The following is a 20816-nucleotide window of genomic DNA, read 5'->3' as shown; positions in this document are numbered from 1 at the left end:
ATTCGGCGAATTCATTTGCTGTTGATTGTTTGTCCCTCGTATGCCTACATAATTATGTATACTAGATCTAGTTTAATAAATTGCGAACCTACTAAATACCTAAATGGGAAAGCGGGATTTAGAGAAAAATATAGAAATAACGGATGTAGCATTGCAAGGTAAAAGGGTGAAGGGAAATCAACAAAACCTGATGTGTACAAAATTCTGCACTACCTGTGTACGGAAATTAAAATATTTCATACACAGAATATGTAAATACATATAACATCTTCATTACCTTCAATTTGCTAGGCGTTCGAATATACCTACAACCTACATGATTATATTTTAATGTTGCTATCTACTCCAATCACCTGCTATATGTATGTACTTACCTTACTTATACTACACAGAATATGTAAATACATATAACATCTTCATTACCTTCAATTTGCTAGGCGTTCGAATATACCTACATGATATATTTTAATGTTGCTATCTACTCCAATCACCTGCTATATGTATGTACTTACCTTACTTATAGCTAAAATAGGTACTTTCTTAATAATACATACATCTCCCTAATAGTATTACCACCATGTAGGTAAGGAACTGAGTGGGTGCCTACGTTGTTTCCTTCAAATGCAGAAATGTCTATCTCCACCAAGCTAAGTACCTCCTGCTTTAGGTTTTCTTATTTGATTTGAGTCCGACTCTGAGGGATCACATCATGTATTGTAGCTATGTTGTAATGTTTCTCTAAATTTCTAGTAGAAATAAGTAATTAATAAATAAGTCCTATATCCTATAATCTACGGAGAAATTTTCAAGTTCAATATTTTAATCTTGTCATTTTGTTAAGCTTGATTTCCAGGATGAAAGAGAGGTAAACAGACTTGATATGGTACTATATAATTCGGGTACCCATCAGGTGTTTACTATTTACTAATCAACTAATCATAATCAAATTGATAAATTTAGTCTGCAGTATGAAGAAATCACTTTCATTTATGCAGGTTCTTGTCTCGTATCTCGTACCTATGCCAAATTATAACATTGCTCCTAAACATACATTTATGTAGATTTACAGGTTTTTCCTTGCGTCAATTTATCATAACAATTACCTAAACCTTAATTAGGTAGGTTTATTGAGGGAGAACCTATTTATATTAATTCACGAATAAATACTAGAAGATCATTCCAATATTAAGGAGCGCGGTAGCGCTCCGCCCCGCCAAGTCAAGAAAGTTTAATACTTATCATAACTACCTACAGGATATTATTATTTGTTTATTTACTTACTCTCTTTAAAATATAGGTAATGAGTAATGACTTAATAAGTATACCTACATAAGTAGGTAGGTATGTCTATACAAGCAAAACTGACAAGTTTTAGTGTATTAGGTGCAAGGTAGGTAAGTCAGGAGATACAAATGTCAATCCTCATTAATATACCTACGTAGGTACATTCCTAATGATATTTTATTGTTTGTTGCATCAATCTGGATTACCTTAAATGCAATTTAGAATAACGACCAGATTGTGCTGAAATCATGCGTTACGATCTCTACCTATACGAGAACAAGGACAGTAGGTAATACTATACCTATGTGAAGCAATTAAACATGATCCTCCTTACCTACATAGCCCGTGATAACATAAACATGACGTGAAATGAAGTGATAAAATAAACAATAAAAGTTTGTTAACTTTGCACAATGTGTTTAAAAAAGAGGCAAACTTGGCGCTCTCGAACGTTTTATAATCTCCACGTGCTTGCGAAATTCTGCCTCGTGGATTATTAGGAAAAGGATTTTTTTTTATTCTTTATTCTTTTTTTTTCACTACCTCGAACTCGAACACTTATTCTGAGACATTACCTTGCCAACAAATGAAGCCGTTCGACATTTTCAAGGCCTCATTAATTTCTCCGAGGATTTTAATATTCTCGGCACCTAGAGTTCCGACTTCTTCATTCGTCTGCCATCAGGGGTGTGCGTTAATAGCTCGTTGTTTTTTCGCCGCCTTTTCCCGTGTTCAGACGGGCTAAACTCGACGGTGTCTAACTTGAGTTCTTCAAAAGAGACCCTTATTGTACCCTCTTCTTTTTCTTCGCCTTTTCCCGTGTTTAGACGGTTTCGGTGTTTTTCGTCAGCCTCTCAATCAGACCTGGGATAATTGCCTTAGACTGACTTATTTGATTTTGGCTACAAAAATTTTGCGATTGGGTGCCCTTCGTACTCAACCTTTGCTATTTCTTTAACAAGGGAAATTTCAGGCTGGTATCCCCCCTGTTTAAAATCCCCCCGCTAGTCTGAACTGGTCTATTCCCTGTTAGTCCCTCAGCCAGACACCAATTTAATAGCTCGTTAATTGTGTTTATTTATATTGCCAAACAGTTCTGACAGTTTTCTTTTATTGCTGCCTCTTTTTATCAGAGATAACATTGATGGGAGGGAGGGGCTTATCTTATCAGTGGTAACGGTAGTGGGGGTTTTTATAAGTGATAATGGTAGTGGGGCGGGTTGGCAGAGTCTTTGAGATATCTGTTGAAGGTCGCTATCGATAATTTACGTGACCTAGTGTCGCATAAAACGTAGGTGGTATCTATGCATGAAGGTATCTATGCATGAAGGTAGAAGAGAAGGTATCTATGCATGAAGAGTAAAGCGAGGGCGAGAGAGGGAGAGCACTACACCACCGAGGTAGGAAAGGACTTGGGCCAGCTACTCACACTCAGACCGTCTGACAGACCTGGGTCTGAACTGAAGCTTTTTCCACCACACACTGTTATAGTTTCCTTCTCTCGATCCTTTCCACTGATTGCTTTTTCGGTAGCCAACGATAAGTCATCCTTTGCAGATCTGGGCAAGTGTATGCCTCATCCTCGATTGCTCCACAGTCTACCCCGCAGCATTGCTGGCCACCGGCACATGACGAACACAAAGCGTCACCCGCTTTGTTATTTCCCTAACAATTTGAAAGTTACTTTTTGAAGGCTGGTCGGATGCTTTGGTTGACAATACAAGGACCTGGGATACAAGGACAAGGGACAAGGAATACAAGGACCTGGGATATTTCACAGGAAGGATGAACCGAAAGCCCTTTGTATAATGTTGTTCATTGTCTACATGACATTTTGCCGTCAGGTGACACGTAGTAAATAGCGACATGAGCTCAGCTTCTTTGACCAGCTGAAACCTCTTCAGTATCAATGGAAGCCTTAGACAGCGCTTGATACTCCCGATTCCCAATAGTTCAGTTGTTAAGGTATTAAATCTGATTCTGTGTGTGACTTTACGTGGTTCTAATCCTAGCAGGACTGCAGGACATAATTTGTGTCAGGGGAGGAAAGGCATTACATTTGGATTCTGTGTGTGACTTTACGTGGTTCTAATCCTAGCAGGACTGCAGGACATAATTTGTGTCAGGGGAGGAAAGGCATTACATTTGTATATATAATATCGAGTCTTGGGATCCAACCAGAAATAATTTGGTTGTCAGGCTGTTCTATTTCGAAAGCGAATCTCTAAAAGGAAGAATTTAGTTACCTATCTGACATAGGTACGATGAAAAAATTCAAGACTGTTTTCATTCCTAATTGTCCCTATCTTGCCTGTTCCCTACAATATGTCCCTTGGTTAGACTGCGGGGGTGAAGGGACTTTTCAGTCTTATCCCAACAGAATAAACAAGGTACATACCTATATCCTATTCTTTTGTAGGTAGTTGCAAGTTGTTTTGCTGTTAGCATTTTTCCAGTTCCCAGCTCGGAAGAGGATAATTTGAAATTCATGGCTTTTGAAATTTTTGCTAACTGATATATCTACCCAACACTTGACCTTTGCAATCTCTTGTAGAAAAGCTTTTCCTGTGTGACTTTTAACATTTTAATATGATGTCGTGCTTGAAATACAAACCCGGTCTTGTTGTGAAGGTTAGGGAATGTTCTTACCTCTCTTTGTCTTGCCTATTTGACTAATAGGCAGAGCGACTACGTTCAGCAAATTAGTTTCCTATGGAATTTTTCAGCACGACTATCGAGTACCTTCATGTTTTCAGTCTCGAACCGCCGAAAGGAAATGAGGTGAGAAAGTTCGAGTGAATATTTTTCATCAGGTACAATATTACAATCATTTAATTTAAACTACCAGCGTAGGACTGAGAAGCCCCCTTTTGTCAGCAATTTCAATAAAGTCTCGTTTGTAGATCAGCGTCTAGCTAGGGGACTGTAAACAGGGAGAAGACTAGTCCAAATTTCCTCACGCTATATCAATAGCGAAGGTTGAATGCGAAGGGCATCCCATTCGGAAAATTTTGTTTAGCCAAAACCAGTTGGCCTCAAAGCAATCACTCTAAAGCTGATTGAGAGGCCGACGACAAACGCCGACCCCATCTGAACATGGGAAAAGGCGAAGAAGAAGAAGAAGAAGAAGAAGAAGAAGAAGAAGAAGAAGAAGAAGAAGAAGAAGAAGAACTTGAACGAAAATAACTTTATTTTTAACAAAACAAAAATTACAAAGGTTAGCTCACCCCCAAAGCTTACAAAAACTTCTTGGGGGTGTAGGTGATTCTTCTTCTCTTAGAAGAAGAAGAAGAAGAAGAAGACTCGTTAGTAGGTATGTATGTAACTATAAGCACATTTTCTTGGACATTTTTCATGAATCGTTAAGAATTAGAAAGACAAACCAAGAACCAAATACGTAGCTCTCCTTTTTATTCTTTCTTGTCTGATCGTTTTGATCTTCCTTTCTCTCTCTCTCTCTTTCTTTCTTTCGGAGATTTAGGTATAGTTACTTTAGAAGGGAGGGAGGTACCTAAACTTAGGATGAGCAATTCGAGTAGAATAACAGAAAAACAAAACTATGTACCTAATATGGGCATAAAGTCATGAAAATACCAAACTCCTAAAATAATATTAACTAAGTCTACGTTACGAGTAGGTAGGTAGGTATAGTTAAGTTTTTATTAACGTTTATTATATTTACGAAATTAATGTCTCAAGTTTATAGCCATAACTCAATGTGGAGCGCTTATAATTTCGTTAATTAGTTGCTTTTTTATGGAAAACTGTAACTTACAAAAGTTTCAAACTTTTCTGTTTGGCAAAGTTACCATAAGAATGCTAGAATTCAATGACCTCTGTAGAAAATATTTTTCCATGATTTGAACTTATGACAAAATCTTATTCTTTTCTGGGTTACAACCAAACTGTTCCATAAATCGGAAATTTCATCCATTACGTGAGAAATGTGTTTTCTGTAAGAAAGGCTGAAGATACCCTAATTTAACGTTCGTTGTGTTACGATGCTCTAGCTAGACTCACTCCACTGTATCATGAGGTCACCCATTCATGTTCAAGCCTAGCTAGATGTTGCTTAACCCAATCGTTCCATACGAAGCGGTAGAGTTTACTACCTCAGAGGCAGACGACATAAATCGGAAATTTCATCCATTACGTGAGAAATGTGTTTTCTGTAAGAAAGGCTGAAGATACCCTAATTTAACGTTCGTTGTGTTATGATGCTCTAGACTCAATCCACTGTATCATGAGGTCACCCATTCATGTTCAAGCCTAGCTAGATGTTGCTTAACCCAATATCTGATATGATATCTGTATACGAGTAATATGTAAATCTATTGCTTCAAGTAGGTGTATTATGATAAATCGTTTTTCGGAAGAAAATTCAAAGTTTTTTTTTTTGCCCCGATCATAAAAAGGAAAAGCTCCGATGTTTTTAAATGTTACATATTTATACAAAGCACTAGTGGGTCAAACGTGAGAGAAATATGTAAACCATCATATTCAGTTTTAGGAGGACTGTGGGAGGGCGAACATTCTTTATCTCCCCCTCCTCCCATTTTTTTTTTTTTTTTAATGTTTAATCTTGAAAAACTTCTTTTATGTTTCAGCAAAACGTGTGTATCATTGATCATAATATTCTTACCCTCTCTACCCAACCCCTGATCTACATTCATTTATTATTTTCTACTGAAATATTGATGTAAGTAGTTATAGGTACCTACCTATTTATAATGGCCCTAAAAAAATCTGTACAGAAGAAGAGTAGCAAAAAATTAATCTTTGTTTGGATAGAAAGGTTTAAAACTATGTATGTACCTACCAACCTACCTACCTATAAGTAATTCATGTAAAATGTATCTACAATATCTACATAATATTCAGGTAGCTAATCGATAGTCAAACCCGTATGTACCTAGGTAAATAATCATGGGAAGAAGAGTAAAGAGAGAAATTTAAAGTAAAATCGCAAAATTTAATGTTTAATCTTGAAAAACTTCTTTTATGTTTCAGCAAAACGTGTGTATCATTGATCATAATATTCTTACCCTCTCTACCCAACCCTTGATCTACATTCATATAGTATTTTCTACTGAAATATTGACGTAAGTATTTAGGTAGGTACCTACCTATTTATAATGGCCCTAAAAAAATCTGTACAGAAGAAGAGTAGCAAACAAATTAATCTTTGTTTGGATAGGAAGGTTTAAAACTACGTACCTACCTACCTATACCTACCTTAATGTAAAATGTATCTACAATATCTACATATTCAGGTAGCTAATCGATAGTCAAACCCGTATGTACCTAGGTCAATAATAATGGGAAGAAGAGTAAAGAGAGAAATAAGTAAAATCGCAAAATGTATTTGGAGAAAAATACAAAAACAATAATTTCAAATTTTGTATGAATGCCTAGAATCTTTTGTGTGTATGCAATGTGCAAATCAAACAGGATAACCCTTTCCAACTCGGTCTCAAATTATTATTCTTTTCTCTTCTACTTCTCAGCCCTTATGATCCATTATGGCACTCTCGCAGCTTCAGATGTTTCACAATAGACATTTTCTTCTGAAATATGATGATGATGTCACATTTTAAAAACAAAAAGCTTCATTTTTTTCCGCCCTCTTTCTTCTTTTCTCATTTGGACTGTGGAATTATTTCAAGAAACAGTGGGGGGCCTCTCTTATCTCATCATTTCTCAGCAAAACATTTCTTAGCGATTTAATTGTAAATGAAGGTTTGTGCAAAAATATCATTAGACAAATCTCCAACCCCTTGTAGTTTTGAAGAAAAGGGTGTGTCTTAATCTTAACATTAGACTCCAGGGAACTTAAGGTAAGTTCCTGGGGAGACGAAATCGACATTGGAGACCCTGGGTTAGATTCCGCCAAGAGTAGTTGCATGATGATGATGTCACATTTTAAAAACAAAAAGCTTCATTTTTTTCCGCCCTCTTTCTTCTTTTCTCATTTGGACTGTGGAATTATTTCGAGAAACAGTGGGGGGCTTCTCTTATTTCATCATTTCTTAGCAAAGCATTTCTTAGCGATTTAATTGTAAATGAAGGTTTGCGCAAAAATGTCATTAGACAAATCTCCAACCCCTTGTAGTTTTGAAGAAAAGGGTGTGTCTTAACATTAGACTCCAGGGAACTTAAGGTAAGTTCCTGGGGAGACGAAATCGACATTGGACACCCTGGGTTATATTCCGCCAAGAGTAGTTGCGTTTTAATTTCAGAAATTTAATTTTCTGAAGCTCGTTTCTCATCTTTTTCCTCTGATTTAGTATGGGAGCTATCACACCAAAAGAGGCGAAACGATCTTCAGAAGAGGGTAGATTGCGAAAGGAAAATACGGCTAGTGTTTTACTACAATAGAGTAGGTACCCGGATCTATAAATTTAGCACCATTTTTTTAATGCAGTTTCTTTGTGTTATTATATCACAACTTTGGTGCTCACTGCTGCATTGCAGGATTTTTCCCAATATCTCAATAATCCTAAAATCCAATGTTTACCTACCATGCTGGCACCGGTCGCTATGCGCATTATATTAGCACCATTTTCTCACTATATGATGAGAAACAGGAGAAACCTGTATTGATAGATTTCAGTGAGTGGTAGGGAATAGGGATCGTTAGTTGCCTATATTAGGTATACCTAGCATATTATTATACCTAATCATCTGCACACATGATGCTCAATTTTCCCCTCCTCCCATATCTACCCCTCCCTCCCCCGATACACCATATTGTGCTTGCTTGAGATTCATTATTCATCGTAGACGAGGAGGGGGGGAGAGGGGAGATTTTATTAAATTTTGTAATCTGGGTAAAGGTTTGTGAAATATGCTTTCGTAAGCGCAAAAAAACTCCCTTATTCATGCATTATAATGGGAAGACAAAAAACGTCAAACGTATGGAGTTTCTGGATTTTAGTCCGGTTCAGAACCTATCAGTTTGTCAAGTACTTATGGGAGAATTTTCTTCAAATTAAATTGATCCCCACACATGGCCTTGTCGCTTAGAATGTAAGTAAAAACATAAATAAATTGATGCCAATTGATTGAGCAACTCAACTCCGATGCACGACAAGACCAGAAATTTCTCGTCTCGTGTGCATTAGGCCAGCCACTCGCTATCAGGTAGACCTGACAGGCGGACCTGATTAGGTGTATTTGTCACCTGATTAGGTGTAGCTGATAGTGAGTGGCTAGTCATGTGCATCCATAATACTATACCTCCTATTCACCATTTTTCACAATGCTCGTCGGTCTTTCACTTTTTCTAGGAAACATGCAGGTCGATATCATGAGGAAAGCTACCAGAACGAGCGAAAGATAGAAGATTGCAAACTAGCGAGACCGTGCTCTATCCTAATGAATAAAACATGGCTTTCTAAGGTAAGAGCTTCTTAATTATAATGTTACTCTCTTCGCCTCTGTCCTCCAAAGTTACGTTCCATCTCTTATTTTATCCTCCCCTCTCCTCGGCTTTCTAAGGTAAGAGCTTCTTAATTATAATGTTACTCTCTTCGCCTCTGTCCTCCAAAGTTACGTTCCATCTCTTATTTTATCCTCAACTTCTCCTTTTATCCTCCCCTCTCCTCCTTATTTTATCCTCCCTCTCCTAATCTATCTCTCATGCTCTTCTTCATTCCTTATTCCGCCCTCTTTTCCGGTCCTTCCTAATACTGTCTGTCCTCTCTTCCCTTCCTTTATTCTCTCCCCTCTACCTCCTCTTCTTTATACCGTCCCCTCTTCTCCCCCTTCTACCTATTTCCCCTGAATATATTGGCAAGTTTCATGATGTGTACACAAGTACTTGGTTGCAGGGCCGGGTTTATACCTCTCTCAGAAGTATCAGGAATGAGATCAGTCGTATATTTCTTTCGGAATTTTCCCTCTTTTGAAGTTTGTTTCGCCTCATTTGGCGTGATGCGTGATAGTGCCTGTACTAAACCATGAGAAATCCAAGATGGCCATTGGAATCGGTTCCGTTTCCGATAGGAATAGGTATCAAAAGTAAGCACGTATACCTAGGTAGTTATACAGGGTGTATCACAAAGCTATGTCAAGCCGAAAATGACGAATAGTAAATGATACCTACATTACCTACACAATGTTGGTTTACAGTCAACGGTTTGAAAATAGTACAGGTACATCCTCGTCACATTGTAAATTTCTTTAATATAACATCCTCGTCACATTGTAAATTTCTTTAATATACATATATTATACTAAAGAAATTTACAATGTGACGAGGATGTACCTGTACTATTTTCAAACCTTTGACTGTAAACCAACATTGTGTAGGTAATGTAGGTATCATTTACCCTTTTGCTCCTAACTTGAATCATTGTAAATTATTTCTTAGTGCTAACCTAGACCAATTTTACAAAAATTCTCCCGACCTTGTTCTTTTTCCAGTGTATCTAATAGCCTATTTTCCTATCGCAGAAGAAAACGTCACAGTCTCTTAGCGTAGCAACACAGATACCTTCCAGATACCATTATAATTTTAATATGGAAAAAAAAACTCTTGAAAGTTAATATTGTTCTAAATATGATAAAATGAAACTTGTTTTAAACTTTTTTTTATCCATTCTTCCCTGTCTTCAACAATGCTCTCTCTCTCCCTCTTTCTCTATCTCTCTCTCTCTCTTTCTTTCTCTCTTTCTCTATCTCTCTCTCTCTTCTCTCTGCTCCAGCGTATTTTCTCTATTTCCTATCTTAGCCTTTCTTATTTTCCCTTTCTCTCGGGCTTTGCTTTCTTTTCCTCTTTCTTCCATCTCCTCTTGCACTTTCCAACTGTTCTTTCTCTCTCCCTTCCTTTGTATATCTTGCTCCTTCTTTAGAATAATAGCTTCTGGGTTTGCATAGCATGGTACCAGAAACAATCAAGAAACGAAGAGATTGCTGATTTCTCATGTTGCTAGTTTATTCTCTTGGCAATTACGTACTTCGGTATGAATAACGTAAATAGATCAGTTGCGCTTACTTGGGTGATGTTTCAAAGTCATAGAACAGGAAAAAAAAAAAAACATAAAAATATTTCAAATTTGTACGAATGCCTAAAATCTTTTGTGTATATGCAATGTGCACATCAAAAAAGATAACCCTTTACATCTCGGTCTCAAATTCTAATTTACTCTCCTGCTTCTCAGCCTTCAGACAGTTAACAGTCCTTGTGCGAACGCCAATACTGAAGCCACCAGCAGCAAAACCTTTTTTCTAAATCAGAGAACGAATAAAATGAAGAGTGACGGTAAAAAAGAGAAGCAGAGGAAGATAAAAGAGCAATGGAGAAAGGAAGTATATGAGATGTCAAAATCAAACAAAGTGAGAAAGCCAGGGTCGGACTTTTGCGAAAGAAAGGAGAAAAAACAAAGAGGGATTAAATATCAAAACTGATATTGGTTTTTTAGTAAGGTATAAAATTTTTCGTGAATGAAGTAAACATCTTGAATTAATAACCTAATATCCAATGAATGGAGTTATAGCTATATTGAATTGATAAAAAAAAACTCACCTGCAGAATTGTCCGGTCAGGTGACTGAGACTAATTTACGTTTACTAGACTGATTTACTAGCTTTTAGCGCAATAAAATTGGAGTAGTCCTGTTACTTACCCTCGGTAGTTTTATTCTAAAATTAGATCGATCCCAATATTTCCAACACCGTTAAAATATCTTGCACAAATTTCTTACACATAAAACATAAGTAGAGTAGAGAACATGACTGGATTTTTTAGCTTCCAGATTCAGGTCCTAGTAGATCCTAGACAGTCTTAGATCGACCAACCCTGGGCTAGAGTTTTGAAGAAAAGCAGTGAGAATGAATGAAAGGAATTTCTGTTCCATTATTATTTCTCACTGAATTCTATGTTCCGGTCAAAGTGGAAATATTCGAGATAAGTAGTAAAAAAATATTTTCCTGTGAAGATTTCAACTTTTCTTGTCTACTGAAATAGCTTTCTGTCGAAAATGAGGATTAGATGTTGAGAAAAATTGGAAAAGACCGAAAGGGAGTCTCCCTCTCCCTAATTTAAAATGGTCGTAAAGATATGACCCGAAAGTTTGAGAGATGCCTAAAAAAAAGTGTCAACATCAATAGGCAGGAGAGTACATTGCAGGAAGGGCACTATTATTGTCTGTAGCTTGGCAGGGCTGGTCGGTAGGTAGGTAAGTTTCAGTTTAACGTCTCCCAGCAAGACAAGGTAGGTAGGCTTGGATATATGTAGCTACAAGCCCACAACAAGGATGTTGTAGGGATCCTTATCTAAACGCCTCATCATTATTTATCGCGAATCCTTTCTGTAACCTACTTGGAGAAAAAAAACAAATTGGGCATACTTGTGATATTATTATGCTTTTGAATTTTTCTCTTTTCCATGATAATATTTAGAGAGCCGAAGAAAAATCACTCCACATTCTCCTCTCTAATATTTGAGCGATAAAAGTTTATCCTAGACATTCTTTCATTTTTACAGCTAAAATACGTTCGTGTTCATCTTTTTTTCTGCTTTATCTTTCTTTTTCTAGTTATTAAGGATGATTGTTTTTTTTTACTATCAAACCTATTCGACATTTTTCTTGTCGAGATTTTTCATTACACAAGCGAATTCTTCGAGATACCTACCGAATTTAGGACGGTTTTAATTTCAAGTTTTTTTCATTAACTCTTTTTTTTTCATTAGGATAGATAGGGAGCTCCAATTCTTATACCAGTTGTGATGTGGGAGAAGAATTCGAGAGTTCACCTCTCACGTGATTAGCTGTTTAGCAATCAGTCTTTGAAACGTTCCTACACACCTAAATCCCTTTGAAAGTAAAAAAAAGTCTGGATTTTTAAAAAAATCAAAGACACCTGTAGCTTGTAATGAGGCTACTTTCTTTCAATAATACAAACATCTAGGTACAAAATATTCTCTAAATTCTAAATAGTCTAAAATTCTAAAGAATGTGTTCGTAATGTGAACGAAACACTGGGATGCGTGTGCTCCTTACTCAAAATTTTATTCCTGCGGGATCATTTAGGAAAAGTTTCTCAGCAAGTTTTGTGGACACGGAAACTTTCCTTGTGTTTCTTATACGAGGAGAAAATGTTGGAGAAACTTTTTGTTGGAACATTCATTACCAGTACGTTTCTGCCCTTTGATTAGAAAACAAAGAGAATTGGAGAACTTGAGAACAAGCTGATTTGAATATTCTGTCCAAATATTTCTATGTATAGAAACTAAATTCATAAAAAAATCTATAGCAACTTGAATTAAAAAAAGAAATTGAATTGAATATCAAACTCTGATTTTTCCGCGATTACTTTGTTCCCCCGTTGGGATATTCTGTGATTATGGGCTTCAACGTCGAACTTTACCTACTGCCAGAGTCATTTGTGATTCAACAGGTCCCATCTGACAATCCAATTTGCCCGGTACTCTATGAAAATAATGTCTATTATCTACCTATGCAAAACTTGAGTACAAAATGTACTTTATTGCTGGAATAAATGCGTCTTTTGCAACAGAGAGGGTTGCGAGCTCCACCAATATGTACCTATTATGCTCTTTTCCAGAACTTCATATTTTACTAACCCTTAGCATTTTGAATACTGAGAATCGGGGTAACTTGAATAATAGGGGGTGTTTTGAATACAAAGAAAAAAGATACAACTGTGCTCTTGAATAATGAATTTAGGTGCGAAATTTATTAGTTTTTGCCTTCAGCTAAAGCTACATATATACCTTCTTTTTTTACCAGTTACTTCCGTACCTACACCTACTAGTTGGTCGAAATATGTAAAGAATATTATGTCCTGGGAAAATAAAATACGAATTCTTAGCTCTTATCTTCTTCGTCATGGTGAAAGTTATTTCCAGGATTCAAGTCACCCCGGTGTACGGGTGTGAACCTGGATGTAATTGAAATTTATGTTCCATTGATTTTTACTTTCTATTTGAATAGAAAGTTTGCTTTTAGTTTTGCTTTTACCGTCCCTTTTCCGTCAGCATAATGACTGTGAAACGTTCCGAAACCTGAGGATGAAAATACAGCAGACCTGAGTCTCAGGTAGAACGAAACTCATTCTCAATTGAATGAAAAAGTGTGAAATTATTGTAGGCACAATAAAAACCCCCCCCCCCCCCGCTAGACTACCGCCGTTCCTTTTTCAAGATAAATGAAACAAAAACTTCATGAGGACAAAATAAGTATGTGCGATTTATCACCTCCCTATTATCTCACTCATTATCTCTTTCTCCTCTTCTCCCTTCTCTTCCTCCTCCTTTTCTTTCTCCTCCTTCTCTTCCTTTTAATTCTTCCTTGCTTTCTCCTGTTGGTCTCTTCTTCCTTCTGCCTATTCCTTCCTTCTTCCTGTTGGTGGTGTTGGTCTCTTCTTCCTTCTGCCTATTCCTTCCTTCTTCCTGTTGGTGGTGTTGGTCTCATCTTCCTTCTGGTTCCGATCCCACTAAAGGGACACCCATAGGCCCGATTAAGCCCGAATTCTAATGAGAGTATTTCTTGAGTGTGTTGAATATTACTTCCGAACTTCATCAAAATTGGACAAACCGTTTGAAAGTAATGGTGACAGACAGACAGACAGACAGACAAAAGAGAAAATACTAGAATCAACCTAAACCTTGGGTCCTTAAATGACATTATCTTTAACTAATAGCATCAGCAATAATAATTTAACTAATGGATGTAGGTACCGAAACAAAATATAAATATCTGTCAAAGCTTGAACATCAGTCCAAAAGTGTAGAACAGTGAAAACTGCTCTTTTTATAGCCGCAAAATTGGTGGATGTGTCGCATGCACGGTTTTCACTATGCAGCTCTGCGGTTTTATTATTATCTCTGATATAACCTACGATAGTAAAATCTTCTCCACATTCAATTCAATAGAAACAGTAGTAAAAAGATTCCAAGCAGAAAAAAATCACTAAAATCACTTTTACCATTGTTTTTATGAGGACATTGATCTGTCAGTCGCTTTCTCTCTGAATTTGGAACTGTGAAATTTAATTCTTTGCATTTGGAAACTTTTTTAACTCTTTCTTCTGATAACTATACAAATGTAAACGTAATTGGTTTATATCTAATAAAGAATGTAAAATTTTACTCAAGAGCATTTTGGAATACATTTTGTCGTTTTGAAAATACAAATTAAAGTACCTACATACCTAGTTAGGTACACTTGGATTATTGTTTTAGGATTGGATAACTCTGTTTCATTTATGAACGTTCCTACTAAAATCAACAGCCTAGTTTGCGGTTCGTTCTCGGAACGGCTGGATTTTTGTTGTCCTCATCCTCTTTTCGATTTCGGGACGATGAGATCTCCGTTGTTACAGTTCCCTCTATCAAACCCCTTTTCTTTCCTTTTTATTATTTTTTTTCTTAAAAAAAAAAAAAAAAAAAAAAAAAAAAAATCTGGATTTTTTTTTTTTTTTTTTTTTTTTTTTTTTTTAAAAAAAAAAAAAAAAAAAAAAAAAAAAAATCTCGAGTCTCTTATCTTTCCTTCTTTTCGTTTTCTTTATTTTTAAACCAAAATTGCGGATTAGTCGAGTGTACTCCAGCAATAGACGTAGTGTGATGTAATTAACTTGGGATCATAATTAAAATTAATGACATGAAAACAGACATTCTATTTGAATTAGAAATTTATACATTTAACGGCCCTGAATAATTCTGCATGCACACGAAGCTTATAACGTCACATCGCCTCGGTTATAGCAGTATACTATCTAGCTCAGAGATACTCAACTTGCGGCCCGCTAAGCTTTTTAGTGCTATCCGATATGCTTTTCTTTGCGGCCCGCCATGCTTTTCGGTGAGTGCCTTGGAAGCTTAAGCTAAGACACCAATGCCATGGGAACTGGTACTAAATGCCAATAAAAAATATGACCAAATAAATTCACCTTGAAACCAACCTACCCAGTTTGAAACTATACTCGACAGTGTATAAATCAAGTTCTTCAGCTCTCAAAAGAGACAGTGTCTCCAGAAGTGAATTGTTAATCCCATGTGATTTTTCACGCGGAATCGAATGGTGCTACTTTTAGCACTCTCTGACTTACAGTTGATAAGTTGCGGTTTCGATACTCCCCTGTGTCAACAAATTTCCCTTTTATTTGTGAATAGTTACCAAATAAGCAAGTGAATAGTTGATCCCATGTGATTTTTCACGCCGAATCGAATGGTGAAACTTTTAGAACTGTCCGACTTAATGTAATAGAAAGTCGTGTGATGTTCACACCAGATTTTTTTTCTTCTTCTTCTTTTTTTTTCGAAAAGAAATCTCTAAATACCTAGCAAGTAATTTGAACATGCAGTTAGTGTCTACTTGTCTCATTGAGGCTTCTAAATTGATGTTTGAGGATGCAGAATGCCTGGCATAAAGGCAAAATATCAATCAACAATCATAAGTTCCAGTTGAACAACTAAATTGGCATTCTAATCAAGATTCTACTCAAAAGCGAAAATTTCCTTGCCTCCAACGGGAGTTGAACTCGTAATGGTTACCACAGAACAATGTAATTTTATTATTATCCTTTGAAAGATTAAAAATATTCGTCCGCATGTTTACATCCATATAATTTATAGACGCGGCTGAAATTTGAACAAACTTTTGTTTTATTGCCGTACATAACATTTTATGTGCGGCCAAAGGAAAGGGAAAGAAAAATAGCCTTCTTATCCAGATTAAATTCTTTAGGCAATTTCTTTTTCGGCATTATCAGGGAGAAAATTCAATCCTGGGAATTTGATTTGGAAAGTTTCACGCGGAATCGAATGGTGAAACTTTTAGAACTGTCCGACTTAATGTAATAGAAAGTCGTGTGATGTTCACACCAGATTTTTCTTGTTAGATAAACTTTTATTACGAATTTCCTTTTGTCATTCTTGCATCTACATATTCAGATTGTCGCGGGATGTCGCCACAGAAGTACCACAGGATAATATCATAGAAAGAACCTAGAACTAGAAGTGCTAGAACTTACCTAGGATGTGCTTAAGAGTAAGTAGCTCATAACGTTATTGTACTATGGAGAACAATGAGCAAATGGAAATCTACTTTTTTCCTATAAAAAAAAGCAGACCAAGTGGTAGTATTTTCAGGCACAAAACAGGATTGGTCCTAACTGACCTCTCAATTTTAAAAAGGAGAGGGCGAGTCTGCAGATTTCCTAAATCTGACGTAAAGAACTATGCACCAACCCAGTTAGCTTAGAAGGTAAATCGTCTGACTTGTAAGCGCTAGGTCGCGGGTTCGATTCCCGTCCGGGGCGGATTTTTTCCAGTACGGACAAGATTCGATCTCGGAACGGCTGGCTTTCTCCTATCGTCTCCCTTCTCTCTTTGCTTTCGGGACAATAAGACCTTAGCAGTTACAGTCCCCTCTATCAAATCTCTATAAAGAAAAAGAACTATGTACTCGTACTCTCCAATTTTCGTCTTTATCGCCATAACTCTTCAAGAGTTTCTTCTAACAAAAGAGGGGGGGATCTTCAATTTACTTAAATTTCTCCTCAGAGATTAATAAAAATCTTCCATTAAACAAATTAAGGTAATAAGTTAGGAAAATATTCAACTCATTCCCGCGTTCTACTACATTAACGAATCTAAACTTTATAAACTTTTTTAAGCGTTCTAAAAGAATATGCCCCTTCTTTGGCTTTCATGAAGAACATAAATATTGAACATCCAAAAAGTTCAAGTGGGTGTAATACTCCTATAATAACGTTATCTATAAGTATCTATCTCTATATATGTTTGTAATGATGTATAATTATTACATAAACTATAGTTTGTTTATGTTGTTTGTGAACAATTATGGCAGTTTTCCAATTGAAACGGGAGAAGCAACAAAACGGAGGCAAAATGAAGAGGAATAATAATGAGATTAAGAAGAAGAAGGAGGAGGAGGAGGAGGAGGAGGAGGAAGAGAGTCATGTTTGTTGAATTTCCACTTTTTACCCCCACTCCTGACGCAGAGTGAACGCCGCGTCGATGCGGCGTAGGAATGAAAAACAGACATGCTTGGATAATAAGTATAAGCAAATATTCTGCTTTTCTAATGATTCCAGGCAGTGTCTCCAGACTTAGTGATTTTTCACTAAATTTAGTGAATTCTTGGCAAATCTAGTGATTTAGTGATTTGAGGTGAAAATCTAGTGATTTTTGAAATAAATGTAATTTCAGTGCAAAATTGCTCCTAAATCTGAAAAATTAGACTAATTTTTTCAGAAACCTACAATTTTGCCCCTTCAAATTAGTTGCGTATGCAATATGCACTACTTTTAGTGATTTAGTGATTTGAGGTCAAAATCTAGTGATTTTTGAAAGAAATGTAATTTCAGTGCAAAATTGCTCCTAAATCTGAAAAAACAAACAAACAAACAAACAGAGATCAGTTAAGTAAAACCATGTAAAAATAGACTAATTTTTTCAGAAACCTACAATTTTGCCCCTTCAAATTAGTCGCGTATGCAATATGTACTACTTTTGAATTTTTTCAGAAACCTACAATTTTGCCCCTTCAAATTAGTCGCGTATGCAATATGCACTACTTTTAATTTAGTTAAAGCGCTATAGTTACCATTCTTTTCAAACACTTTTTTTTTTTCAACAACATTGCATATACCAGCAGCGATAGCTCCTTGAAAGCACCAGTTCCGCATGGATTACTGAAGTTGAGCACGGTTGCGCGTGGTTAGTACCCGGATGGGTGACCATCTGGCCAATAGCGTGCTGCTAGGTTTTTTTAAAAAAATATTGGAGTCATAGAAAGTAGTTAACCAGTTTTTCCATTGCCTATAGAGGATTTTTTTTACTATAAAAAGAGTATACAAGACTTCTACCCTCAAAAACCACGAGTAAACTACCACTTGGAAGAATTTAGAAATCTAGTGATTTTCAAGTCAAATCTAGTGATTTTTTTCACTCGAATCTAGTGATTTTTTAAAATTTGGAGTGGAGACCCTGAAAAGAGACCCTTACCGATGTTTGTTTCAAACTGCAGCCAGCGCACAGGGCAGAGTGAAGTTTGGAACACTCAAATGTGGCCCGCGCCCGCGGCACAAGTTGAGAGTGGCTGGTCTACTGGCTAAGTAAACACAGTTATTTTAACTCTATTAGTATTCTAGTTATAGTTTAGCCCTAACGAGGAGAAGAGATGAAATTCCCACAGGGCGAGGCCCCTTCCCGGGGAAGAGAGGGGAATATTCAAGAGCATGAAGTTTATAATAAGATCTGTAATTAAGTTTTACAATTATGGTAAGAAGTAGTTTCAGCTTTAACCGAACGATTTGCGGTGTTGAATAGGTACACTAATGTTGAGCTCTTGGTAACACAAATTGTTTGTTTAACGAGCTCGTCTGGTAACTAGAAGGACGTGGGTTCGGTTCTAGCCGAGGCATTCTTATTCGTCAGCTTTCCCACCTTTCATTGTATGAATGTTTTTTGGCTCCGTTTTATTTTAGCTCCGAATTTAACCCTTTTTTAAACCCACAGCTATCAACTATGAATTTGGCTACGTTTCTAGCTATTGTGTAGCTATCAGATATGGTATCTCTACAATATCTAGATATCTCTTTGTTATGATTTCCTACTCTTTCTCACTCTTTCCCATCCATCTCGTTCTGCCCTCTCCCTTTCTCTTTCCATCTATCTCTCTCTTCCTCTCTATTGTTCTTGTGTTTTCATTCTCATATTGAAATCCTCTCCCTCCCTCCCTCTCTCTCTCTCTCTCTCTCTCTCTCTCTCTCTTTCTCTCTCTCCCCCATTGTATTTCTCCAATCTACATATTCCATATGACTCCGTTCCCGGGAGAATCGTAAATTTCTAGTTCCTTGCCAAATTTTTAATTTCGCACTTGGATGTGCACCGAGTTTCTGATTAGCAAGCAGTATTAGTAATTTAACACTCACAATGAAAACTTTATGGCGGTGGGGAAGCTTCTCTTTTTATATCAAACTTTTCATTGATTTGAGTTGCATTTTCAAGGTAACATTACCACACATAGAGGAATATCCAGGATCTTATCTTGGGGGGGGATGTATCCTTTTTCGGAGTCCAGCTCACAGTGAAGGAACGAAATAAGAGCCTGAGGGGCGGGCCTAGATTCGGTCCTGACATGGATGACACATACAGCACATACTAAAACATTTTACATATTTCATGCAAACAGACAGATACTAAAAGGTACACCTTGCAGAGTGTTTCAACAAGGGTAAAATGAAAAGCACTTACGGACATAGATGTTGGCCATCAAGGTTGCCGGTAAGCACAGCGTGATAACCAACATGTCTGCCACAGCCAAGTTCACGATGAAATAGTTGGTGACATTTCTCATACGAGGGGATCGAATCACGACAGCAATGACCAAGGAGTTACCAACCAATCCGATAAGGAACACAGCAAGGTAACCAATAATAAAGGTGATTGTTACTCCAGGGGAGTGTCGGTATAGAAGTTCTGGCACTCCGCTCGTGGTGTTCAAGGTTAAGTTATGGGTGAGCGCTGGTAGAAGATCTAACGTTCCTGTGAGACGACCACTGGTGTTTAGATCTGGTAAAATATTCCCACCCATCTCCACAGTGTCTGTGGTTTTGATAATGAGACCCATGTCTTCAGCGCCTTGCTGTAGGAGGAAAGTGTTCAATCCGTAGTTGTCCCGGGAGGACAAGTCGATGTGGTAGTACTCGCTAGGTAATCGATAGTGAACCATTTCGCCGAGAAAGTACAAAAGATGACGACTAGATGACTGTATTTAGTAGGTACTCCTTTCAGTGTAATTCCGGGATGGACATCTCATGATTCGATGTCATACCGGTAAATGTATTTACAGAATTTTTTACAAACTTATTTAGACCTAATACTAAAGTTTGTACATTATATTATACCTGTACTGCACATGGTTGGTTATTGTACTTATGAATTTAATTTTATTGAACAAAGTCTTATGTCTACGAGTAAGTAAGAAATACCTACGTATGACTTTGGATAAATGCATTATTATTTACATGGTGGTTATACGAATACATTTTAAATTTATACATTTCTATATGAAGAAATTTTAATGGATTTATTACAGCTAATTACTTAGGCATTTATTTCCCTACTAATATTGATTAATTTTAATATACATACTTATGAACTTATTAATAGATTACTGTAGATTTGTTAGTGAGTTAAAGTTCTAGTATAGTTTTTTATATTTTTAATTATGAATTAATGATTAAAATATTCTTTTAGATAAGTATGCTAAATTTTATTAATAGATATTACAAATTATCATTACATTAGTCTAATGAGATGGTTATTTATAATAATATTATTTATTAATTTACGTCTTATTAACAATAAATTATTTGTACATTAAAAAATTAATTTAAATATAAATATTTTTGAATTTATTTTATTTCTATACAGTTGAATAATACAAAAAATTCATATAAAAATAATAATGAACAGATGAAATATATAAATATTATTATTTGTATGAATTCATGAGCACTTTACTTTTCAATAA

General features: G+C 36.4%; 1 protein-coding gene across 1 annotated transcript in view; it reads right to left on the bottom strand.

The window, feature by feature from the left end:
- The window catches only part of LOC103524969 (neuropeptide SIFamide receptor-like), a 53033-nt gene extending 32539 nt beyond the window's left edge, over window positions 1-20494 (bottom strand). The window contains exon 1 of the mRNA XM_026820217.1: window positions 19535-20494. Within this exon, the coding sequence (XP_026676018.1) occupies window positions 19535-20012 (478 nt within the window). The 5' untranslated portion in view covers window positions 20013-20494. The remainder of the gene's footprint in view (window positions 1-19534) is intronic.
- Between the last annotated feature and the right edge of the window lie 322 nt (window positions 20495-20816).

The sequence above is a fragment of the Diaphorina citri genome, unplaced genomic scaffold, assembly GCF_000475195.1.
Source record: "Diaphorina citri unplaced genomic scaffold, Diaci psyllid genome assembly version 1.1 scaffold129, whole genome shotgun sequence".
NCBI classification, from domain to species: Eukaryota; Metazoa; Arthropoda; class Insecta; order Hemiptera; family Psyllidae; genus Diaphorina; species Diaphorina citri.
The sequence above is the reverse complement of the archived record's forward strand: the minus strand, read 5'-3'. Positions and strand labels throughout refer to the sequence as shown.